The sequence below is a fragment of the Macaca thibetana genome, chromosome 11, assembly GCF_024542745.1.
Source record: "Macaca thibetana thibetana isolate TM-01 chromosome 11, ASM2454274v1, whole genome shotgun sequence".
Taxonomy (NCBI): Eukaryota; Metazoa; Chordata; class Mammalia; order Primates; family Cercopithecidae; genus Macaca; species Macaca thibetana.
The window spans coordinates 62,755,859-62,782,845 of NC_065588.1; the positions used below are offsets into that span (position 1 = coordinate 62,755,859).

Below are 26,987 nucleotides of genomic sequence, written 5' to 3' on the forward strand. Positions count from 1 at the left end.
AGTGAGTGTGCACAGGTGAAGGGCAAGGGATCAATGTGTCAGTGGTTTACATTCCATGCAGAAGGCAGGGGGGTTCCAGAGGTGCAGTCAAACTCCTGAAGAGATCAAAGAGCTTTGCCAGGTGCTGTAAAGTATTTCCACCCACATTTTGAAGGGGAAATGTTCATAACATCTGTTTAATGTGTAGCCCAGTCATAGGTTTTAGAAATGTATAAGAATATTTGATTTTAAAAGAATTTGTGTATCTCTTATATATTTTATATATTTATATATAGATATGATCAGAGTCAGTGAGTCAAGACTGACTATGATGCTACAGAACACAGTGACTCGTTTCATTTTCTCAGTGTTATCTTACCGCTTTCTATTCTTCCGTGGTTTTAAAGGGGAAACATAAAGCATAGTTATGATGTTACCAGTTTCAGAGTAAGTAGTTAAAAGCCTGCTTGACCAATTTTAATTTTTTTCCTTGACTGGAAAGCTCTGAAAGGTATAAGTGCATGGAATAACACGACCCGAAGCCCTAGTAGTTCGCCTCCTCAGTTTCTCCTAGTACTCCGTTACTTAAGAGAGATAATGGCATGAGCCCTATGACCCCAAGCCATTACTCATTAACCCCCTCTAATTTAGGGCTCTAGTCAATGAGGACTGAGATGGAGTCTGTGACTTGGATGGACAGAGATCACCCATATTCAGAGGCTTCTGCTCAACTCACACCTTCTGGATACTTCCGACCAGAGGCTCAACTGGCTCGAGAAGTCAGTCTTCACATTTTGTTCTAAGTGAGGATTCTCTCCACCACCTTCTCCCTTCCCTCACTACTCAGGAATCTGGTCAAAATTTATATTTAACTAGGGTTTATCCAAGGTCCACTGTTTTCTAGCCCTGTGATTTTAGACAAGCGACTTCAGCTCTCAGAACTTCAGTTTGCTGGCGGGGTGCAGTGGCTCACACTTGTAATCCCAGCACGTTGGCAGGCTGAGGCAGGCAGATCATGAGGTCAGGAGTTCAAGACCAGCCTGGCCAACATAATGAAACCCCCATCTCTACTAAAAATACAAAAATTAGCTGGGCATAGTGGTGCACGTCATGGTGGCGCTACTCAGGAAGCTGAGGCAGGAGAATCGCTTGAACCTGGGAGGTGGAGGTTGCAGTGAGCTGAGATCATGCCACTGTATTCCAGCCTGGGTGACAGAGCAAGACTGTGTCCCCCACCACCACCAATAAATAATAATAATAATAATAATAATAATAATAATAAAATAAATAAATAAATAAATAAAAGAACTTCAGTTTGCTCATGTGTAAGAGGGGAATAAAACTTATTTTCCCCCTGGTGATGTTTCTGAGGAAGAAATGAGATGATATTCATGAAGATGACCAGTCCAATACTTGGCACTGGCATGAAATAAATGGTAACTAGTACTTGTATAATCATTCCCCTTTCCCCACCTTCTCTCTCTCTCTCTCTCTCTGTCTCTCTCTTACTCTCGCTCTGGGTTAGGTTACTCCAATGATCATTTCATTCTCGTTATTCCCCAAGCTTTGGCGTAATATTGTTCAACCTCCTCTTTCTCTTTTCTTGTTTCTTTTCATTTGTTAACAGAAGCCCCCAAAGCCTTTCACTGTCATTCAAATGATGTTTCTGCACTACAAATCAACAACTACTTACTGACTACCAACAAAGTGAAGTTTTGTGGTTGTCAAAGTCATGTCTTCTGAGAAGAATCTCATTCCAAGTCAGTGTTTCCCAAAGTAGGTGTGTATAGATATTGCTGGATGCGAGATGATTTAAGATGACACAGAAACCTTTGTTTTTAATTTTCAGAGTTAGAAAAAATTTATATTAGAAAAATATTATTAGCATATAAAATTACAGATAGTAAAGCCTATGATAAACCTAAGTAAAAAAGTATACCAATTTAAACTTACTTAAAATCATATTAATTATAGTAGAGGTGGAACACAAATATATAACAAAAGTAATGAAGATGACATATGAGTAACTGAAATTTGGGAAGCTGTTCTGAGTCATATAAGGTCAATAGATAAGAAAATATTAATAGGCCCAACTACTCTATTCAAAAGTAAACTATGTAAGATGTTTCTTCACTTTCTTCAATGCCAATCAAGCCATACAACTTCTACCTAGCCTAATTTTCTAAAGTCACCTAAAACCCTAGGGTCAATGGTCTACCAAACCCAGGAATGGGAGAATTAATTTTTTTCAGGGCAAAAGTAATAGAGGGAAAAGACTTTTTCCTTATAGCTCTTATGGCTATATCCTCAGTCAGCCTGTAAAATTTTTCTGACACTGGAGGCTGTTGCTAGCTGACATCAGAGTCACTCCTACATGTACCTGGAGCACAACATTGACCAAGTGCCATCTCTCCTATAACACAGGAATTCCCAAACAGGGGGTTCAGGAAATACCAAAGCACAGTTACCACAAAAAAAATTTCCCCTAAATTGCATGCTGGAAGAATTATTGTTTCAAAATCACTTGCTGCATATGCACCACTTTATTGTATTTCAGCCAATGTTTACTAAGGCATGAGAGAAGTTCAAACATAATAGACTGTCGTTTCTCCAAATCACTAATGAAAGCTATGGTTCTGAACACACAAATCAAGGTGCTGGTTTTGCCTTGTGCTACTTGAGGAGCACTCAGTATGTACTCACAGCCACATAGCAAACTGGATCAGTTCTCTGGAGGAGATACTTAATGTGTACCTGCCATAATAAGTAATATGTTTGGCTCTGCATTGCTCTATTTATAGACCAGCGTTTCTTCCTCATATTTTTTAGTACTTTTCTACAAGCAGAACACATGAATGAATCACTCTTATCTTCTCACTTTTATTATTAAATGGTGCTCAACTTTTTCCTCGGGTGTTTTAGGACCGCACAGACATTTTCTGGTCAAATAGAAACAAATGAGGCTGGGGGGAACCTCTGGCCTTTCAAAGTCTCTAGCTTCTGGCTGACCTATATTTCATTCATTAGTCTTGGGCAGCAGGCACTTTCTTGGAAATGTCATGTTGGGTGGAACTTCAAGGCCAAATGTGAGTATTTGCTGCAGCATACAATGAGACACATGGTCAACAGAGAACTTGTTGCACTTTTTCTGTAGGAAAGTATGCTGGTCTTAGGGTCACAGATTCCTCACACAGAAAATCTACCTGCTGACTTTTGCTTATTCATTGATTCCACAAGTATTGATCAAATACCTAACATTTGCTAAGGACTGTTGCATGCACTGGAGATAACAGGTGAACTAGACATATAGAGGATCTGCCCTCGTGTAGCTTACATTTTAGCTAGGGACTGAGAAACAAAAAAATAATAAATTTGTAAGTTAATTTCCTATAGCGATAACTACTATGGAAAACAAAACAAGACATGGGAGAAGCCAGAATCTCAGGTATATTTGCAGTGCTAACAGTCTTGACTTTATAATCGTAGAAACTTCTCTCTAAAGAAGTAATGTAATTTAGCTACTTTCTTAAATATTCAGTAATTTTAACACTTGTACACATAATTTTAGGTTCTTTCTTAAGGCTGACACTGGATGGATTTGGCAGAGTACACCCTGGCCCTTAGTTCTCATTGTCCTCACTTTGGCCCACTGGGACACTTGCGAGGATGCAGGGACAGCTGGACTGAGAAGCAAAGGTACTTATCTCTTGGTATTTTTTTCCCATGTTGGTCATGTCCTCATTAATAGTAGATTCTGCCTTAGTTTCTTTGGACAGCAACTGTGTACTTTTAGGACATTTCACACTTGCTTGATTCAACTGACTTTGGTTTCTCATCCCTGAGATACATTCTTTTTAAATTTTTTTTTTTTATTTTTTACTTTTTGAGAGAGGGTCTCACTCTGGAGAACAGTGGTGCCATCATGACTCACTGCAGCCTTGATTTCCTGGGCTCAGGCAATCCTCTCACCTCAATGTCCTGAGTAGCTGGGACCACAGGTGCATGCCGCCATGCCCAGCTGATTTTTGTATTTTTTGTAGAGACAGTGTTTCACCATGTTGCCCAGGCTGGAACTCTCAGGCTTAAGAGATCCGGCTGCCTTGACCTCCCAAAGTTCTGGGATTATAGGTATGAGCCACTGTGTCCAGCCTCACTCATTTTTTTGCAGGGGCTCAATAGTAGAACTAACCAGATGAAGCAGAACCAGGCATTTACACACTTGAACAGTGGTATAGCTGTAAAGTCCTAGTGTAAAAGTCACACTATATATCTTCTGTAATAATACAAATTTACATAAATGAAGCATCTAATGATATGAATAACAAAGACAGGAAAAATTTGGATCAGAGAGGGCAGAACCTTCAAATTCCTATTGTAGCCTCTTAATTTAAGGTTACCAGCTCCTCCCTGGTGTCAAGGGTATGGTATTATGGGGATTATCTTCCAGACTTTGATTGTTCAATAGATACTGACTTTTCCTGGATGTATTCTAATCAGCTTGACTGTACACATCTTGGGCTACTGGACATTTCAGATTCTCAGCTTCATTTTTTACTACCCACTCCCAAGTACCTAAATGTGAGCAGCAAGAAAGACTGATGTATACTTTACTCCCTTAAGACCTAATTGATAAGTATATTTTCTTACATTTTAGGCTGGGAAAAAAAATCCCACACAAACGTTTATGGCATTATTCTGGGTACAGATTGAAGAAAATTTTCCTGGGTGCACCAAAGTTTAGAAATGTAATAGATATGAATATTTGACATCTTCCTGCATTTGTCAATTGTCCAGAATTCTTTGGGCAATTAGTCAAGACTCATATAAGCAAAGAAAGATGTCCTATATAGAAAGAGGAGGCAAGTCAAATAAGTAATATACTAACTCTAGGTTTTGAGGTCAAGTGTAGTATCCTGTCTTTCCTTCACAAATATGAGACAGACATGATTAAATGCCTCATCTCTAAGTGGGCAAGGTCACAGATTATTGCAAAATATGCCAAACTCAAAGTCTGTACAGATTTTCTCTAACGATTTCGACAAACCCTTCAAGTGGTCGAACTTCATTTCACCAGCAATCTGTCAAATAAAGGAGAATCAACAGATTCTTTTTAATAGACATTGATATATGGTAAAATCTGTTAGTTCTAAATACCTTTGTCCTTGGAATTTATCTTATTTTTGAAAACTAATGGGGAGAAATGAGATTGAAAATACATCTCCCTAATATTTTTAATTGAATATTAAGTCTCTAATACAAACTTAAAGTTTGGTATCATAGGACACTCATGTCATTCTTTACTATCATCAGTATTAAAAATTTCATTAAACCTTATGGAAGACTAAAAGATCCTTTTAGTTTTACATTTTATGCCATATGAGACACGATTAAAATGACAAGTTCCCAAATAACATGAATAATGTATTTCCCCTTTATCCAAAGCAAGTGCATTTTGCTCCTAAGAGTGTTTAATCCATTTTCTTTTTCAGGAAGAGGAAAGGAGGGCGATAAAAGGATTTATGGTTAGAACGGGTATTTAATGAAAGGCACATATTTGGCTTGTGATTGTAAAATAACTGCTGTAGTTATTCTGAGTTTAGACAGGAGTCATAGATTTTGACATTAATAAAAGCAAATTATGATTCTGTTAACATTCATATTTACCTCTTTGGGACAGAATTGTTTAAAGTTACTCTGTTTTAGTCATGGAAATAGTAGAGTCCGTATTAAGAAACCTTATTTCTGTGTATGTATATAAATGTTTACTTCAGGAAGCACCAGATCTACATTTATAGAATAAGTTTCAAAGAACAGCTTAAAATATCATAAAACTTAGAGAAACTTAAGGTGCCTTCTGCTACTTTATACTCTTTTTCCACTATATTCCACCCCATTCATCAGAGAAAGTGCTAATATGAATGGTCAAATCCCGTCACCATCTTTGGACCACTGGGAGTGGAGCTTTACGGGGAGATGTAGGCAAAAGCCATAGCTCTGTTAAGATTTTAGCCTCCTTGTGTTTACTTACTCCCCAGCAGCTGGGGCAGATCAATGGCCCTGGAGCTGCATCTTACTTGGGAGGGGCCTCTGCATTGAGAAGGTCAGAAACTAGTACATTAGCCAAACTCTCCTTTAGGGCTTCTTTTCATTGGTGCGCTTTTCTCTAGAGGCATCTTTCCATGCTGCCGGGGTGTTAAAAATATCTTGAGGGAAATAGGATTGGGAGTGAGCATAGGAAAAGGAGACTAAGGCTGTAAATGTCCATCTAGCTCAAGCCTTGTCCAACCCACAGCCCACAGGCTGTAATACAGCCCAGGATGGCTTTGAATGTGACCCAACACAAATTCGTAAATGTTTTAAAAACATTTTGAGATTTTTTTTGTGTGATTCTTTTTTATTTTTATTATTACTTGCTTTAGTTCATCAGCTATCATTAGTGTATTTTATGTGTGGCCCAAGACAATTATTCTTCTTCCAATGTGGTCCAGGGAAGCCAAAAGATTGGACTCTCCTGAATTCTGGCTCTTATAGCTCTGTATGGTCCAACTTAGTCCATCAGGAGAACACTTCAGGATTTTTCAGTTGAAGCTCTGGTAAATAATAAAGAGGATACACTTACTTGGCCTTTTCCTCTGTGCGTTTTTCTCTCTCTCATGGACTTAGTGGGGGCAAAAGTGGACACAGTAGGTGATTGCTCAAGACTTCTGGATGTTGGGTTTCACTTCTGTTTGAGTTATTTCTTGGCCAAACATCTGAGAATACTCTCTTCTTTTTGCCAGAACAAGAGTTCATGGGTACTTTTAAGTAAGACAGTAAGGGATTAGAACTCCATGAGTCATTAGTCAGTCAGGAGGCAGTTTCCAAGAAGTTTTTTAATTCTCTCCTTAAAATACTATTAAGTAATAGTCTGCTGTTAACCACTTTGATTTCTTAGCCCTCTGGCTGGTGCAATCTTTTTTCTTGAACTGTTCTAAATAACTAAGAAGATTCTGAACACTCCTAATAACCTCCGGCCCCTACCTTGAGATGAACAAAAAGGGGTCTATCAATGGTCAAGCTCCAGGAAAACATCTCATAAAGCTTACCAACAGTTAATGATTCCAGTGACTTTTATATCTAACATAAAGACAAGGAAAAGACAAAATTCATGATGAAGAATAATATGTGCCACAAACTAGGGATTATGATGAACCAATTCTGTGTATTTAACGTGTAACTTAAAAAACTACTTAATGACTTTAAGAAAAAGGAAGGCCTTCAAACGTGTTGTCATTAGAATGTGGCACTAGAGAACCCATGAAAAGAAAACATTGATAATAGCATATTTGCTTAGTATCCCATAGAGTTATGAGGACACTGGGAAGTCTCCTTCTTCCCAGCAGTAGAATACTCAGTACCGGTGAATGTAGAGCAGCCAAGAAAGAATTGATGGGTAACTGATATTCTTGAACTTCAAACGGAATATTTCTTTAATGCTGACAAGGAGAAAACAGATAACACAGTCCAGAACTGACTGTAGTAGTTTTTCTAAATGCAACCAGCATGAAGAATGATGTTCTATAGGATAAAATAGAAGACATCTTGGCACTGGGTGATGCCATCTAATTGCAGAGTTCAAATTGCTTTAGAATCTTTGAAGCACCAAAACAAGGATGTAAAACATATTCATAATATGTGTCTTCATAAGTCCTGTACTTTCAAAATGAATCTAAGCCTTTGGAATAAGAGTAAAAATAACCACCTGAAATTTTTATAAAAATAAAGAATAATCATGAAGAGGGTTACTCACAAATGGGATTCATCTTGCTCTTTATTCAAGTGGAAAATTCTTCCTTTCACTGACACGTTTGCCAAACCATTCCATTTAATGTAGGAAACACCACTTTGTTTCTTCTGAATTGCTAAAACTATTGTACTCTAAAATCCTGTAGCTGAGGTTTAGCTGTACTCAATTTGCTTGTATAAAATATACAATACATCATTTTAAATCAACATTTAAATGTATTAATGCTTTTAACCCTTCTAAGTACAATTGCTTCCACAAGGAATTTTTCCGTGAATTATCTAGTTCAGATTGTTTGAATAGCATTTTGAATTTCCTTTCCTCTTTAATTTCAGAACTTACATGTTTTTGTGTCATTCACAAATCAAAGCTTCAAAATATTGAAGTTTTGGGGTAAAGACATTTAAAGATATTTCTTCAAAATGTTTTGTTGGAAAAACATAGATATCACTCATTGTATTACAATACAATTCACACTTTCCTAAGGAAACAAAATCACAAATTTCACAAGAGCTGTCCAATGGAAGCAAATTCAGGTTCAAAGAGATGAGAAGAAAAGAGTGATTTTGCATTCAGCATATATGATCTGTTGCGGCAACTGTGAATTCCTTATTTCTGCCAGCTATAGCTCAGTAAAGAAATGGATGCTATTGTGAAAGTCATCCCCTGAAAACAGAGATGAGAGTAAGTAAATGAGTAGAGTTGATACAAATTCAAGTCATTTTGCAAAGGATTTTACATTGATGGATTACAAGATGAATTCTCACAGGTTGGCAAGGTTTTCTAAAGTCTAGCTTTTATGAATATTGTTTGAACAAGTGGTGTAGAATTCATTCTATGCTCTGTGAAATAACATGATTTATTATTATTATTATTTTTACCAAGTTGGAATTGTTTAGAATCACCAAATAACAGGATTCAAAAGTAAAACAGCTGAAAAATCCAACAGTCTGGTCTAACCTGGGATGCTCTGTCTCCTCACAGCCAACGCTCCATCAGGCGGCTTTGTCTGGCTGGCGGATTTAGTGTAGGGACTCTCATCTGCAAAGGTACAATGAAGCGTTTGGTTAATTTCCATCCAGTTTCTAATGCAGTGAAGATTTTTAACGGATTGCAATCCTTCTGCGAGAGAGAAGTGGTACAGTACAGTGGAAAGTGTTGGTAGGCCTGGGTCCTATACTTGGGTTAGCTGTGTGATCAATCTTTGAAAATGTTGTGAATATGTTTCTTCCCTTATAAAAGAGAGAGAAAATTCTCATCTACTTCTTAGGGTTGTCAGGATCAAAAGCTATAGTGCTCATGAAGATGTTTATGAAATGGTAAGAAGTATGCAAATAGAGTATACAAATAATTTGTCACCTACATTCATTGATAAGTAAGTACCAGTGAATAGGTGTAACAAAGACAAAGAAGAAATAAAATGGCTCAATGGGCACTAAGAATAATCAGGTAGAAGAACAAAGAAAGTAAAAAGAAAGGCAATATTTCAGATAAGCAGATGACAGAGTTAGTATTGCAAGGGAAATAAAGCTACTCAGAGTTAGTAGGTTCCTCCTGGGAGTGTGAACTGGCAGCCAGTGCAAAGCAGAGGGATAGAGATGTTCAGAGGGAAGACCAGAGGAGCTAGGTTGAGAATAGGGAAGGAATGATGGTTTGGCAAAAGAAGACATATATTGCAATGAGCTTGTTTGTGCTCTTTTAGAAAGAGATGAAAATAACTTGCAGAATTATTAAAAGAGCAACTGAGAAGACAGAAGGTCTAAAGCTTAATGGATCTGTGAGAGTTAGGCAAGAAGGTGAATGATTAAAACAGTAGGTGACAAGATCATGGAGACAATGGGTCCATCCAGTTCTAAGTAAGGTGATTTTTTTTTTAACTTTGAAAATGATTTTACCTGACTAGGAATAAAGGAGCAGTGATCTAGGATGGCAAATACTAAGGCTAAAATAAAGGACAATTCTTCCTAATTGGGATGGGAGCATTTATAAAAAGTAAAAGAAATGTGAATAACAACCTTAAAAATTTCAAGAATAAGATGTACATGGCTTGAGTAAATAGAATGTAAAATAATTATCTAGCATATTCAGTCCAGCTAGATAACCTAAATGTCACTGCTGGCCACACTGTAAGATGTATTATTGTTGTTGTAACCATTTTATAATAGCAGGAAATCATTAAAGAACTTAAAGAAGCCATATTGTACATGACAAACTATTACACATAACAAGGATTTATTCAGAACAAGGCTTTATCATCTGAGAACATTAATTCTCCCAACTGAATGGCTTGTGTTTCAAAATTGAGGAACTCATTTCCTCTCTAGGATGAACTTCTGGTTTGAAATGATTCATGATTTCTTCATAAAACTAACAAGGTCTTTATACGCAATGACAAAAGGAAAAGATTAACACTGCTGTAAGTGGCAATTAACTTAAAAAATAGAAGTCATGCTGTTTCACGTTTATATTTAATTTGTCACACAATTTTTTATATTCTTCCAACCATAAAGATAAACTACCAACTTTCAGATAACAATTCAATCAACACCATTTTTGCTTTAGAAGTGGTATCTTAGGTCTTCGACTCTTCTCTTTGCAAACACCATTTTGAGTATAATTAAAACCCACAAAAAAAAATACAAAATGTAAACATCACACTATAAAAGTCTCCCTTTGCCCCACCATTGTCACTTGAATATTTGAGTGTTTTTCTCACAGTGTTAATAAGAAGGCAATATGCTTCATTTAGTACCTTTTAAAACAAATGTACTATGTATTAAAGCCGGGGATTCTTTATAAGACTGCTTTAAAAATGTATTTCCTTTCATTGTCCAAAACCTTGAAACGGTGTATTTATGAGCATAGAGCACTAAGCCAGGAAATAATCACAACAACCAGGCTTAGGTACGGCATCTTGGAAGCCTAAAAGCTTTCCTCAGTGTTCTATTTGTCAAGATTCCAGCCAATTAAAGTCTTGAGTTGAATCCAGTGTTGGCTTTTTATAAAGGGCAATAAGAGATTTACCCAGGAGACTCTGGGGTTATCTGCACTTGATGCTCTATTTTAAGGAGCTATTTCTTTAGAAATGTACCCAGTTTGCATTTCAGAAGTAGTCAACCCTGGTAAAATGGTTTTCTCATTTATATTTGAAAACAACTTCCTTGATTTAGAACTGAGATAGTCTAGTTGAGCACATCCTTAAAAGGTTGAAACTGAATTATAGATGACCACCTGGCCAGCCTCTCCATCACCACCCCCAACTGCTCCCAATATCAAGAGAGTGACCTTACTGAGCACAGGCGAAAGTAAATAATTATCTAGAAGCGAAATCTTGTATTGGTTAAAGGACCAGAATGAAAAAGTTCAGTGCTATCTAATGTTGTCTAAGCGGCATTATTGCTTTCACCCTGATTGCCAAAGCCAATCACGCCAAAGCCTATCAGTGTGAAAGCAATAATTCCTAATGGAAGGGAGGCAGAGGCTTGGCAACATTGATCATCAGAGCTAAGGAGGGCATAGCAGCAGAGCAGCATGGCACAATATAACTTGGTTTTTAGAAGACTTTCCTGAAGAGTGTCTTTTTATTTTAAATACCTTAGAGGCACCATGGCCTTTTATAAAAAGCTGCCTATCACAGAATGAACACCAGCTCTCTTGACGTGATTTACTGAAAGTCAGCTCTAGATTTAAACTTGTTTGAAAATAGAAATGGATAAAACACACTGAATGAATCTGTGGCTGATGGCTCCACAGTAGGATATTAAAGGACCAGAGTGTCCAGAGTGCATTTCTAATCCTTGAGCATAAAGTCATGGAGAACTACGGAGGCTTCTATCTTCTCTTGTGTCCCTAAATGCAGCTTTATAGATATATCCCTAGAATTTCATGCTTATAAGGGATAATCTATTTTTTTTTTTTTTTTTTTTTTTTTTTGAGACGGAGTCTCGCTGCGTCGCCCAGGCTGGAGTGCAGTGGCCGGATCTCAGCTCACTGCAAGCTCCGCCTCCCGGGTTCATGCCATTCTCCTGCCTCAGCCTCCCGAGTAGCTGGGACTATAGGCGCCCGCCACCTCGCCCGGATAATTTTTTGTATTTTTTAGTAGAGACGGGGTTTCACTGGGTTAGCCAGGATGGTCTCGATCTCCTGACCTCATGATCCGCCCATCTCGGCCTCCCAAAGTGCTGGGATTACAGGCTTGAGCCACCACGCCCGGTTATAAGGGATAATCTAGACCATTCTTTCATTGTAAATAGAACTGAGGCCCAGAAAGATAAATTTACAGGAGGACACACATCTAAATTGAGTCTAGATGGAATTTCTTATATTCTTAGTCCCATGTTCTTTCTTCATTTCCTTTTAGATAGACGATAAGATTTCATAGGCCATTGGGTCCACATGTTGCTGTGTCACAGGAGTGAGTGATTGGGCACACTGTACCAGCAGAGACCTTGTATGGTGTAAGTTAATTGCTACAGTGAAGCCTTTGAAAATGAACCTGAGCCACATAGCCAATTATTTTTGTGTATATATACATCCCATTCTTCCCTCCTCCACATATTTGTTGCCTAAAGCAAACAACAGTTACAAATGGTACTACCGAACTAATTTATGCTTTTCAGTTCATTTCTTTGAAGATTAAATTTAAAAGCAACATCAATATAGCTCATTGTTCCCCAGGATGAGCCTTAAAAGAGTCACTGAATTATAAGATTTATGTTAATACTTTTCTTTGTTTCATTGAAGAGATACTAAATAGGCTTTCAAGTTAAATCCAGATATATCAATAAAGAAAAAAAGGTCAAATGACAAGGAAAGAAATCAATCAGAATAGTACCTAGCACATCGTAGGCTTTCACTAAATGTTTGCTGATAGAATATGTGAATTAATTATATTCACTTTTTCAAACAAGAGCATTTGTTGTAAACAAAGAACATGAAGAAAGTCAAACATTTGTTATAAGCTATATTCCCTCCTACTTCTGCTTTTCTTTTTCTAGGTTGATAGCCTATTCCTTTTAAAGTCACATTATCATCCAACAGCTATTAAATATTGACGTAATGTGAAAAATCTGACCCTTTATAAAAAGGTTATCAACATATATTTCCTTTCATTTTCATTCAGACTGTAGAATGATTGATCAACCTTTAAAATAATGTCTTTAAACAAAAGAATTATGATTTTCATAGCAGACTCTCAGCCCAGACTTGGATGATCATATTAACCAGGGATTCTCACTAAAAGTCACTACAGGGGAAAGCAGACATTCAGTTAGTGAGCTACTTGCTCACTGAAATGAATGTTTCAAGCAATCATTAAGGGCATCTCAGGGTATCAACACTGCCAGCCTTTCCTAACAACATCTTAGCAGCTAGGTAATCACCGTCACACATGATGGCCCTTCACAGGGGCTTACCTGTTGGTCACAATAAAGAACATGGGTCCCTTTAGAGTGACATCTCATGAGGCTAGGGAAAAATGCACTCCATTAACAGGGAGAATTGGCATGGTGACAAAGGCACCAAAAGCGTTAGTCAAGCATATACTTAAAGCAGAAGAAGAACAAAAAGGGGGACCATCTGTCCCTCTCATTCCCCCCAGTTTGGCCAGTTTCCTCATGTGCCAAACACAGGAGGGGCAAACACAGATCATTTGTTTTGATCACATGAAGCTGGTGTTTATAAACTTGGAAAGCCACCAGCGGGCACCTAAGGAGCAATGCTTCACTATGCATCACAAACCGCCTGTGCTGGAGCTGGGAGAGTCACATCATGAGGAAGGGACTCAGGTCCCCTCATGCTCTCAAATCCTCCAACGTTTGCTTGGTATCAAACAGCATCCTTGTGTCACCAGGCTGGTTCCTGTTTCTCCATTTCCTGAGACTCTCATTTCTCACTCTGGGCTATGCAGAGGAACCCGATATGAATATGGTTTCAGGAATCTCTAGCTGTGTTCAAAGCTTTGCTGAAGAAAGGAAATTTAATTTCCTTTGGCTGAGACTAATCAGCGTATGCTAAACAATTCTTAGCAACTAATTATGCACAACTGAGGCACCTGCTAAGCCAGCAGACCCCCTTAACATCTTGATTAGGAAAAAAGAAGGCATTTGGTGCAGTTAAATATTATGACCATTTCCCAGTAGCGAGGAGACAGGCAGGGCATGCCACAGTGCTCATGCATGTCCTTACAAACTTGAAGTAAAAGCCTGGTTTCCATGAATGAACAAAATAAAATCCACTGTGGATGAAACAGTCTGTCCCTTGAATTCAATTAAATGTCACACAATTTAGTACCTACTATGAGCAAACTAAGACTCAAAGTACACAAAAGATAATGACACTTTCAGTGGAGTGGTGATGGCAGAATCACTACTCCCTACATTTGAGACTAGAACATGGTACTGGATTACCTGACGGGGAGAATGAGAATGGGCTTAAGGTTAGGTGGAGGTGAAGCACAGGATGAGAAAGGGAGATCCACCACTAGGAATTTATCCGTAATTTTTCAATCAGAAAAATCAAGAAACAAGTCATTTTAGGCTTTCCGATAACATGGTAGTTTTGTGTGGTGGGGAGCCATAATCGTTTCAGTAATTGGGTCCTGTGAACATTTTATCCCAGTTAGCATGAACATAACATGGTTGCTTCTCTCCCATAGACACTAGCCTTCCAGTCCCATTTGCTTCCCTGGTGGTTTGATGGCACACTTTGAAATTTAAGCAAGATTTCCTGAAGGATAACTGTTAAGGCTTTTTGACAACAGAGCTTAATTATATCTTTCTCTTCTTGTTAAAATGATGCATAACTACAATCACAGGGCCCCACATAATTTAAAGAAATTAAATTGTTCATAATTCCTGATTCAAATAACCCTATTTTTCTACGGTCAAGCAAAAAGTGCACTCATGATCTCTCCTAGAGTCAGAAGGCTGCCAAGTCCTACACAGGCTTCGGCTCTACAGCTTTGGTATGTGGAGGCTGTAACATGGAGAGTTGCTTACAACTTACCGAGAATGCATCAATTTCATTTCCTTCCCTAATCTGATAGAGGGGTCCATACAGCTAAGTTTACACCAGAAGATTGGGGAATGATCTGAGCTTGATGACAAGAAGCAGAGGCAGTGTGCTGCCCTGTGATAGTCTCTTTCCTATGAAAAGATGATTTCCCCCATCTACTTTCCCTCCTCCCTTTTGTTATTTGTTTTGCATCTGCATGGCATTAATGTCTATCCTTGACTCTGCAGGTTTCCTTATAGTGTCATAATTCAGACACAGATGTGCTCTATATTCCTAAAGGGACCAGATCTTTTGCCTTTTTTTTTTTTTTCTTTTTTTTTTGAGATAGGGTCTCACTGTGTCACCCTGCCTAGAATGCAGTGGTATGATCATGGCTCACTGCAGCCTCAAAATCCTGAGCTCAAGTGCTCCTCCCACCTCAGCCTCTGAGCAGCTGGGATTGCAGGTGCATGCCACCAAGCCTGACTTTTTAAATTATTTTTTATAGAGGCTAGGTTTTGCTATGTTGCCCAGACTGGTCTCAAACTCCTGGCATCAAGTGATCCTCCCACCTCAGTCTTCCATAATGCTGGATTACAGGCATGAACCGCCACACCTGGCTTTCTTTTACTTTTGAACTTTGGGGAAAAAAAACAAAACACCCAAACAGAGCACAATTTCATTTTAAGAACAAATATACAGTGGTTTTTTGGTTTCCTCACAGTGATAGAATATCTTGTAACTAACCATAATCTGATAACCATTTCAGGGATTAAATATCGCAGCTAAAAAGAATGGCAACAATATAGCTCACATTATCGTAGGCCTGTGTTATAAGATCATTTCTCTCCCTTACTGCTCTATTATCTAATTCTTGCTTCTCAAAATGTGGACCATGGATGAGCAGCAGGAGCATACCTGGGAATTGTCAAAAAATGTGGAATCTCAGCCTCCACCCCAACCCATGGAATCAGAGTCTGCATTTAACAAAATCTCCAGGTGATTTGTATGCACATTAATGTTTGGAAAGCCCTGCTCCAATTGATATGACCAACAGCAACTGCACGGGTAGTGAGGATATACCTGTTCCAATGTCTCACCTGGTTGCATCAGGGGCAGCCTACAAAGTAGGTGGCAGAATGCCAGTCATATCAGCAAACTCCAAGAGTATCCCCAGGCCTGCAATCATCAAATTGCTCATGGACTGGTTTCTTCAAATGTAAAGGAAACTGTTGTAATGGTATGGTTTTGAGTGAATTCAATCTTCCCTTGATCCATTTTAAACCTCTCAACAAATCCTGAAATGGCTGAATTATAGGAGTAACTAGAGCTATCTAAGGTCAGATTCAGTGGAGCAAGTGACTGATTGTAATAATAATCTATTAGTCAATTTACATTTGAAGGTGGAGAGAGGAAATGGTATTGAATTACTATCCCCTAGCTAGTAAAGGTCAAATGAAAATAAAAAGTTATGTTCTGCCTCACGGCAGGGACATGAGGGAAGAATCTTCCATGACGCTGTCTCCTTAAATTCTTTCTCCTCAGATACACATTTGCTTCCTTACATCTGCACAGTTCTCCTGCAACCAGGAAGGTCTCCAGCACAGAACCTGGCCTCTGATCTGCATGCAGGGACAAACAGAACTGCGGTGGCCCCGGAGCATCTGGACAACCTTGTGGAAGTGGTCTGTGCTAGCTGGGCTGCTCAGTGATGCCTGCAGGCCTTTTGGGAAAGTAGTATCTTTAGTCAGGTTAATTTGTAATCCTCTCTGAAATTAATGAGCATGAAATTGCACCTTTTCTGCCTCTGGCATTCCTATTGCTAATGTGTCTGAATCACAGATGATAACTCCTATGCTTCTTCCTAATATTGTTTCCAGCAAGGACAGCTGAACCAGTCTGTTAATGGCAGTCACAGACCCGCCTCATCACCGAAGAATCAAAATTTGTCAAGGGCTGGAATCCATGCCATAAAGTTCATTTTCATGACCATATCAGATCCCAATTAAAAACATTAACATCTTAAATTCATTATATCTTTCACATTTTCTCTTTGTGGAGAGGGCTATGTGCTTTAAAGCTTTGGTTTAGCCATTAGATTATGCCAGCTGACATTTTCAGTCTCTCATAGGTTCAATAAAGGCTTAGCCTCAGAATGACAATTTGGTGCAAAATTTGAACTACCTCAGCTGACATTTTCAGTCTCTCATAGGTTCAATAAATGACTAACTTTAGAATGACAATTTGGTGCAAAATTTGGATTACTTCACAGTAATGAGTACTGGCTATTTAAAACCACATTTTAAATTCTTATTTAAAAAGCACACCATTCTTCAGGGAAAAAGTATGCATTAACAGGTATAAACTGGCTAGACCACATCCAAGTATTCCTGGAGGGCCAAAGAACCAGTGTTTGATTTAGTGTAATGGCAATTGAGTGGTAGGATTAATAGAAATAAATAATACATTTGGAGTAATTAAGGTTTCTCCATTTTTTTAACTAACGAATATGAAATTCTAAGTCACTTTCATATATATATACAATTTGGACTGGATTAAATTTAGGGAAAAATGTAAAACAGTACATAGGTTTTCCTTAGATAATTCAAGACACAAAATGTTTAAAATGTTCTCATGGAAAAGACTGGAAGTGATTTTTAAACACTCAAATAAGAACGATCATAGTTTCAAAACTGAATCATTTAAATGATTATATCGCTTTACTATTTAAACTGCTTCTTTTTTTGCCCCTTGTTTGGAATGTTTTTGGATTTCTAATGTAAACTGCGGAGAAAAAGAGGGAGCTTTCTGTCAAATCAGGGTTCTCCAAGAGTCCTTCTTTTACGTGACATTACTGCGAAGGTTTCCATATTTAGAAATTTTCAGTATGATAGCTGCTAGAATGAAGTCAAGACTGATGGGAAAACAAGCAGCAGCAAAATGCAATCAGGATGACTTCATTTGAAGTGGTCTAAATCTTGTGCCAGTGTGTGAATGAACACTGATGTCTAGGAAAATGAGCCACATATATCTGTGGGGTGGAGCATTCCCGTGTAGGTTTGATTATTGAGAAATTAGCCTTTAATGTTCTCACCTGTTGCTCTGACAATCAGTGACACGATAAAATTTTATAACTTTGGTAACTTTAAAACCTGGTTCAGTGGCTCACTATGATCTTTCCTTCTTCTTTTCTGTTAATCAAGTGTAGTATAAATTGATACACGTCAACTGCAGGCAAATTATCTAAATAAGTGATCAGATAGTCACCACTGCTGAGAAATTTCTACATAAAATGGAAATAAAAGTATTATCACCACTGTTTAGCTCAGTTTCCAATACACAAAATGAAAATGCCTCTATATCTAGCATTCTGGAATAATAAGGGGACAATGTGTAGTATATATTTATAACCTTGGGTAACATTTTGGAGCTAAGAGCACAGATGATTCTTCCCAGGGTCACTGATTTAAGGAACAAGGGTTACATGTGACTGCCTATATGTGCAAAAATCACTGTGTGATTCTCAACTCCCTCTCTCATGTCTTAAGTGTGTAGTGGTCTTAGCAACAATGGTCCAAAGGATGTTCCCAATAAGCCAAGGGAAACCAAGACTTTTTCCAGGCATCAATTTTCATTAATTTTCAAAACAGTGAAATAGGTGATGGGACTCTGTGGGAATGGGGAAAATGCATTAAGTCAGAACTTATCAGAGTGCAAAGTTGATGGCAGGAAAAGTAAACCTCATGTTGAAGTCCCGGGTTGTATGTAAGGGGTATAAGTTACATGAAGAAAAATGAGAGTTTAATTATAATCATGTACTTTTAGATGCCTCTTTCATTAAACAGCAATGCCACTGGTTTCCTCTATAAGTAATCTAAATAATTTCTTAGAGATCTGTTATTCATTCTGAGTTCAGTTTGAGTATACTTCAGTCAACCAGAAGCCTTTTTAATGTAAATGATACCAATAACTTTATAAATAGAGTTAATACTTATAGAGCATTCATAAGATGCCAACATGAGTCTAAATCCTTTATAGCTATAATCTTATCTCTTCTCACAATAACTCAATAAAATGTAAAATAACAAAACAGATAATTTCATTTTACAAAAGGAGTACTGGTTTCAAGAAAGAATTTGTCTTCATCTAAATAGGTTGTATGGCAAATCTGAAATGGAGCTGCTATTATATTAAAGCCTAGGGCAGGGTAGCATATTACATGCCCAGCACTCTGCTTGGTACCTCACATACATTATCAGTACTCACATCAATGTAATTTCACAGGAACAGTTACATGATTTGAAGTATGGGGATACAGAGGCTTATAGAGATGAAATTATGTGCCTAATTTTACCCTGAAAGCAACATGCAAAAATGAAGCTTTAACATACATATCTTTAGAGAGTCTGCTGTTAGCCACCATGATACACTGTTTACCAAATTTTGATTCACATCCTTACTTGGAGAGAGAGAGAGAGAGAGAGAGAGCGCGAGAGAGAGCGCGAGAGAGAGCAAGAGAGACAGCGTGTGTGTGTGTGTGTGTGTGTGTGTGTGTGTGTAAAGGCACTCCTTCACATAGTAGCCACTACTGTGTATATCTTGCATGACTAAATGTCACTGATATAGGGACTTGGGGCTGCATTTGAAGATCTTCTGAAATTGCAGTTTAGAAAAGAATATATCACCTCACCCAATTTTTAGACATCACTTCTTCATCATGAATTCTTGGTTTAATTTATGATACAAGATTCAAGATTCTTTCCAGCACATAAACAAATCACTTGAATGAATGCATTTTAGCCAAGAAGCTCCAAGCATTTTAGAAGATGAAATCTGGCTGAATTTATCTCTCTAACTCCCACTCTGAGCCAACCATTCTCTACAGATAGAGCATTTATGAACTGGTTCCTATAAATGGTTTATCATTTTAAAATGAATAAATACTGGGACACTCTCTTTTCTCCTTTAGTATTCTAGACAAGTTCATGGCCTGCTGCTTACAATATTTCAAACCTTTTATGAGTGTTCATGTAGCCAGAGTGGGGAATAAATCTTGGACCAGACCATATCTAGCAACACAATGAAGAAAATGGTGGTATGACTTGTGTAGCTGGCAAGGAGATCGCTGAGTCTGCCTTTCCTTACCCTCTGGCTCTCCAGGCTCATCTCTACAAAGAGCCAAGCTCCAGGGCAGATGTGCTGCCACCTCAATTCTCAGACTCAGGAGTGGCTCATGCAGCAGAGTCACTGGGCAGACAGGCAATAATTTTTTGCTAGACTTCAGAATTTTCTGAGGAGCTTTTGAAACCAAGGTAAGTAACCCACTAGCCATTATTTCCAAGACTGTCATCTCTCCTGGCCTTGGATCATTTCAGGACCTATCTCAGAACACACTTTTTTTGTAGACTTTAGTTTTGAAAATTCCCAAATTTAAGCTCAAGTCCTAAGAGCAGGCCACTGTCATTATATAGCGTCTTAGAACCAACACCTTCTTATCTAGTGTAGGCAGCAGGTGGGGAGGGAGGCAGGGGCAGATATCACATTTGGAAGTCCTGGGAATAACATATTTCACACACATGCCTTGAATTATCACATATTTTGCTTTATTAATTCATTGCTGGGTCAAGCAATAGCAGATGACTGCTTATCAAACACATGATATGTGTTTTTAATGCACGATTAAAGTAGGATTTATCATGGCTGTCAGAATCCAGGGAGTCTGTGCTGTTTGTTATTTAAAGCCGTAGTTGTTTGGATACTTTCTGGTTTTACAGTGAGACAGTGATTATACACACGAAACCCCACAAAAGTGTTAGACCAGAGAGATGTGGTTTTTAAAAAATTTTTTTTGACAGAGTCTTGCTCTGTCACCCAGGCTGGAGTGCAGTGGTGTGATCTTGGCTCGGCTCACTGCAACTCCACCTCCTGGGGTTCAAGAGATTCTGCTGCCTCAGCCTCCTGAGTAGCTGGGACTACAGGTGCACACCACCATGCCTGGCTAATTTTTGTATTTTTAGTAGAGATGGGGTTTCACCATGTTGGCCAGGCTGGTCTCAAACTCCTGACCTCAGTGATCAGCCAGCCTCACCCTCCCAAAGTGCTGGGATTTCAGGCATAAGCCACCACGCCCAGCCCATAGTTTTCGTATGGACAACACCAACACCATTTTCAATTCGCTAGAATTTTACTGTACTGCATAGTTCATACCATCTACCACTTTCTAGCCATGTGACCTTGGACGGGTTCAGTTTCATCACCTATAAAATGGAAATAGTAATGATCACATAGGATTGCTGTGAGGATTGAACAAAACAGTGTAAATAAAGCACCCAGAGTGGTCTGAGTTCAGGAAGTCTGGCTCTGTTCCTTTATTTGTAATAGATAAGGCAGCTGAGTGATAGACAAGAACCAGTAGGAATCCCACAGTATGGTTTGTTTTTTTTTTTTTTTAACAGCACTTACCATACTACCTTAAAATCATCAACCTGCTTATTGCTACGCTGTGTACGCCTTTGAGTGGGGGATTTACTTTTACAATCATGGGTATTATTACCCCAATTTTTACAGATAGTAAAACTGAATCTCAGTTACAAATCTGTCTAAGGCTATCAAAAGCTAATAAAAATCAGAGACAGGATTCTAACTAAGGTCTGGCTGACACAAAAGACCATCCTTTCCCAATGTCTCAGCACTGCTTCAATAGAGGGGGTTTGCACAACACACAATCATTAGTGGAAAGGAGAGAAAACTGGGACCTGATCATTACAAACTAATCTTCATGCAGCCAAAACCTATACCTAACTTTCTACCACAATAAGGATGCAGATACTTGATATATTTTTGGTTTTTTATTTAAGCTATGGGCTATCATACCTGAGTTTTTATGGAGAAATTCATTGACATTAAATGGTCTATTATGATTCGTCAATGGAAAACAAAAATTAAAACCCAGATGCTTAGATTTAATAGTCCAAAGATGACCAAATCATCTTCATTTGCTTCTAAGACAAATTATTCAGACATATAATTTCCTCACAAATTACTTGTTTGTCTAACTCTCCTTGGGTTATGTCTACCTCATCAATTTCACTACTTCCTTCCATAAATCTTCCCTGAACAAATATTCAGCTTTTATAGTTAATTTGGATAAACAAGGAAAACACAATTCAATTCCACAAAATGTGATTGTTTAATTTGGAACTGATTTTGTAGCATTATACTCAGGACTCTTCCAATTTTGAGGTAAACGAGTTACTGACATTTACAAACATCTAGAATAAAAGAAAACATTCCTTCCATCATTGTCAATTTCGTTATTGAATCTGCTTTGGGACACTTCAATCATGAAAGTAACCATGTAAAACTATATTGCATTCTATTAGCAATAATACCTTAGAGGAGGTTCATTTATGATAACTGAAATTTTCTCTGACTCAGTCTCATCAGCCATGTATTTTGCCTTAAGGTATTTTGAAAATCACAAAGTCAAAGTTTTAGAAGTATACTCCTAAGGCCTTAGCTGAACCACAGTATATTTTGAAACAGAGAATTTTTATGAAATATATTGATAGGCAAATCAGTCAGAATTTTTCCATGTTAATATTGTTTAAAGTTTCTATATCAGTTGAATACCAATGCCTTATGAGAAAAGCAGGAAGGAATATATACATATATACACACATCCATATATATGTATATATATAAATACATATATAGATACATAGATACACACATACACATATATTCATATATATTTAACAGATGTAGACATCTACATATGTATCTATTTATAAGCACTGCCAAGAACAAATATACATATAAACAGTAGATCCAAAAGGACTCCTCAGTCCTAAGACACCCCTCGTCTCCTATCCTGCAGGGCAAAATACAATTGGCAAAAGTCGGAAACCACCATCTCTATCTCAGTGACCTATGGAGCCCTGTGGTAGAATGACCAGGAACTTAGAGCCAATGGTAAGAACCAAGATAGTACAGAGCTTCTGTACTATTCTAGGGACTTTGAAATTTCAGAAAATGTATGCCAAATTTGTCCTTTATATAATTCATAGACTTTGGATTTCTACATTTGAGATTGCCATATGACATCCAGAGATGCTTTCAGAGAAATTGTAATTCAGCTTAGAGACAGTCTACAAATATGAAACATATGCAGGCCGGGCGCGGTGGCTCAAGCCTGTAATCCCAGCACTTTCAGAGGCCAAGACGGGCGGATCACGAGGTCAGGAGATCGCATCCTGGCTAACACGGTGAAACCCCGTCTCTACCAAAAAAAATACAAAAAACTAGCCGGACGAGGTGGCGGGCGCCTGTAGTCCCAGCTACTCGGGAGGCTGAGGCAGGAGAATGGCATAAACCCAGGAGGCGGAGTTTGCAGTGAGCTGAGATCCGGCTACTGAACTCCAGCCTGGGCAACAGAGCGAGACTCCGTCTCAAAAAAAAAAAAAAAAAAAAGGAAACATATGCAATGCCAGGTTCACAGCTTGTAAAAGAACAGAAGAATAGCTATGTGAAAAATTAGTTTATCTCAGTAGTCACAAGTGATAACTCAAGCTCAGCCCAACAGACATTGCAGAGGTGGGAATGAATACCATTTATAATGTGTACTATTCATACATCCACTGCATAGAGAAGTAGCTTAGAAAGGTTATGCATTTGTGTGCAGATCTACTGAGTAATTTGGGTACGGATTTTAAGCCCAGCCTGCCTTCACATTTCTCCACTGTATAACTATAGCCTTTATTGGCTTCTCTTTTGCTTAAGACAAGCTTAACAAAACATTTGACATTTATCGTGATAGAGTAAATAACACAATGGCTATCATGAGTACAATAAGGGTCAGATGTTTACTTCTTTAACAATTAGGGATGCATTGCTCAAAATAAGTAAAAGCATTTGTGCATTACTTGAATATCATATTTATGTAAACAGAGATCATAAAACTGAAATATGTAAGTGCCACCGATGCCACTCCTGTCAGCATCTTCCCTCTAGGAGATGATTTCAAATGACATTTTTTCTTTCCAATTATGAGAGACATTAGCTAAAAATCTACTAGGTCAAAAAATTCTTTTTGTTAGACTAAATAGAAAGCTTTGCCTTCGTTGTTAAATATCTACAGACTTAACTGAAAAAAGATGTTAAATTTAGTGGAGAAAGACCAGAAAGCCTTAAGCAATTTGCATAATTAGACCATCTTTTCCCATTGCCTTTACCTTTTTTATTTTGACCCTAGAATTTCCTTTTTGCATTTCATACTTGTGCATAATTAAGATGAAATATCAAAAAAAGATGAAATATCATGCAAAGGCTGAATTCTCATTCTGTAAGCCCTCAGAAACATTTGAGGAATAGCTGTTCTATGACTAATATCTATAAAAATTAAAGATTGATGTATAGCCACTAAATGATCTCTTCTTATTTAGACTGTGAATTATGTAAACCTATTATAAATTTTATAAATATAAAGAAAGCATATATTTATCACATTTATTTTTTCCGCCATCAGCAAAGATAAGCTGGTTGGAAATGTGAGAGAAGGCAGTTCTTTATTTTTCTTCTACAGTTTATACCAACAGAGTGCATATATGTATTACACAACATTCACGGAATGCCTAATGTTTCCAGGCTTATCTCAAGCTAGTCTTTCTGCAAACAGTTTGAACATAAGAATGGGAGATTTTTTTTTTTTTTTTTGTAGAGAAAGAACATGGCAAGTGGAAGCAGACAGGCTTTATATCATAAAATATTTAAAACCTAGTTTCTCCATTTATTTTGGGCAACTTACATAAATCCTCTAAGTTTCAATTTTTTCATCTCTCAAATAGTAATACCAATATTTATTTTTCAAACTTGTGGAAATTAACTAATATAATGCATATAATGACCTTGGTCTATAGCATAGGCTGAATAAATACAGCCATGTGTTGCTTAGTGATGAAGACACTTTCTGAGAAGTGTATCATTAGGTGATTTCTTCCTTGTGCAAACATCAGAGTGTACTTACATAGTCCCAGATGGTATAGTCTACTACACACCTAGGCTACATAGTAGAGCCTATTGCTCCTAGGCTGTAAACCTGTACAGGGTGTGACTGTGCTGAATACTGTAGGCAACTGTAACACAATAGTATCTGTATATCTCATATCTAGGCTGGGTTCAGTGGTTCCGGGTGTAATTCCAACACTTTGGGAGGCCTAGATGCTTAAGCGCAGGAGTTCCAGACAAGCCTGGGTAACATAGGGGGACCCCAAGTTTAAAATGTTTTTGAAGTGCCTGTAGTCTCAGTTACTTGGGAAGCTGTGGTGGGAGGCTCGCTTGAGCCTGGGAGGTTGAGGCTGCAGTGAGCTGTGACTGCCACTGCCCTCCAGCCTCGGTGACAGAGTAAGACCCTGTCTCAAAACAAACAAAGCACAAAACAAAAATAAAAAATTATCAAATGTCTAAATATAGAAAAGGTACAAATATGACATTATAATCTTATGGAGCCACCATCATATAAACAACTTGCTGCTTACAGAAACCTTGTTATGCAGCATACTACTATATGATCTTCGCCATGCCACTTTGGCCTGGTGTGGTTCCATGGACCCCTAGGGAATCTGATAAACATTAAATGATCACATAAAGTTTGGTAGAAAAAACGTATGCAAATGAAGACTTTTAAAAGAATTTTCTTCTTCGTATGTTTCTATTTTATTATCGGGGAAAGACAGAATCCAAACAACAGAGAATCAGAACACTGCTGTTCACATGCAATGATTTGAATTAATTAGAGCTGAGTTCTGCAGGGCTAAAAATGGCTCCTTAAAAGCATAGTTAAATAATCCCCTAAATACACAAGAAACCTATTAAGTATAAAACTTACCTTTAAAATATAATATGGTAAATCCTCCCAGAGGCATAACTTAGTCCCCTAAACCAGACACATCAGGTGGGCAAATGCCAATTCTTTCATAGCATGAGGATATCATTTATTAAATTACTACTTTAATAGGGCCCTGGTGGCCCTAGAACTAATGCTCCTTGTAAAGGTTTAAGTTAGAATCAGGGGGAAGATTTGCTCACCTGATCCTTTATGCATAATTACCACTAACTATGCAAATCTGGCTTGTATTTATTCCATTAAGTACCTCCAATGATGTCACTTTGTCTGCAGCCCAACTCTGAGATGTACTTTCTGTCTAGGCACAGAAAGTTTCCTGTATGTTACAGTTCAGTTCAGAATTTTAATTAAATAAAATGAGAAACAATTGAAAAACAAGGCATCTACAATCTTTGCATAATGAGTATGCACTGGTCTCCTTGCTCTACATAATAAATGATGACAAAGGACAGGGTAGTATCATTATCCAGTTTGGCAACAACGATGAAAAAAAAAAAGAACTTTCCAATTTCTTTCTGTAAAATTTTATTTAAAAAATGAAATATGGCAAAAGACGAGTACTCTTGGGTATTATAAATCATCTCCCAGCTAGGAAGAGAGTTCTACTTGGAGAGCTGCCCAGGGCACACCAATTTGTTCTCTTTCTCTGAATGACTATTAGGGTGCAGTCACTTTTTATTGGACTTAGGTTTCTTCTGTGCAAGGATGAAATAAAATGCTTTTGCATCCTGGAGTTTAAAACACTTAAAACACAGTATTAGGTAGCATCTACTTCTGGTGAGAAGGTACTCTTAGAAATCATGTTTGAAGACACATCAGCATTAATGCTATTTTAAAGCATTCACGGATCTTTTCATTCTTGACATTTCAGCAGCATTACAGCAATATTCCACCTGACTTTGAATACACCATGTGGTTCTGGCTTCCCACCTGCCTCACTGACCACACCTTCTCAACCTCTGTTGGTGCCTCCTTCCCCTTCTCCTCTTCCTTTTTCAGACCTATAAAGAAGGATATGCCCTAGGATTCAGCCCCCTTCTTTTATCCATGCCCCTTCTTTCCTTTCTATCACATCTTATTTCCATGCCTTTAAATGCTAAGTGCGCTCGTGTTTGTATCTGCAGCCATGACCTCCCCAATGAACTTCCAGACTCAGGACATACAGCTGTTTATCTGGCATCTCTGCTTGAACATCTAAAAGGTATTTTAATCTTAACATGTCCCAAACAGAACTATTGATTCCCTAACAGCCCTCCCCCACACTATGGCATCCTCATCTCATCAGATAATCACACCAAAAACATCTGGATCCTCTCTTGCCCTTACATT

At 38.0% G+C, this 26,987-nt stretch overlaps 3 protein-coding genes across 21 annotated transcripts in view; all 3 read right to left on the bottom strand.

The window, feature by feature from the left end:
• Window positions 1-26,987, bottom strand: part of LLPH (LLP homolog, long-term synaptic facilitation factor) — a 648,032-nt gene that overhangs the window by 442,384 nt on the left and 178,661 nt on the right. The gene's annotated exons all lie outside the window — the stretch shown is intronic.
• The window catches only part of TMBIM4 (transmembrane BAX inhibitor motif containing 4), a 529,849-nt gene that overhangs the window by 429,682 nt on the left and 73,180 nt on the right, over window positions 1-26,987 (bottom strand). The window lies entirely within an intron of this gene.
• Window positions 1-26,987, bottom strand: part of GRIP1 (glutamate receptor interacting protein 1) — a 710,404-nt gene that overhangs the window by 225,802 nt on the left and 457,615 nt on the right. For all 19 annotated transcript variants that reach the window (XM_050748317.1, XM_050748313.1, XM_050748306.1 and 16 more), the window contains one exon: window positions 8,723-8,803. In XM_050748317.1, the coding sequence (XP_050604274.1) occupies window positions 8,723-8,803 (81 nt within the window). The remainder of the gene's footprint in view (window positions 1-8,722; window positions 8,804-26,987) is intronic.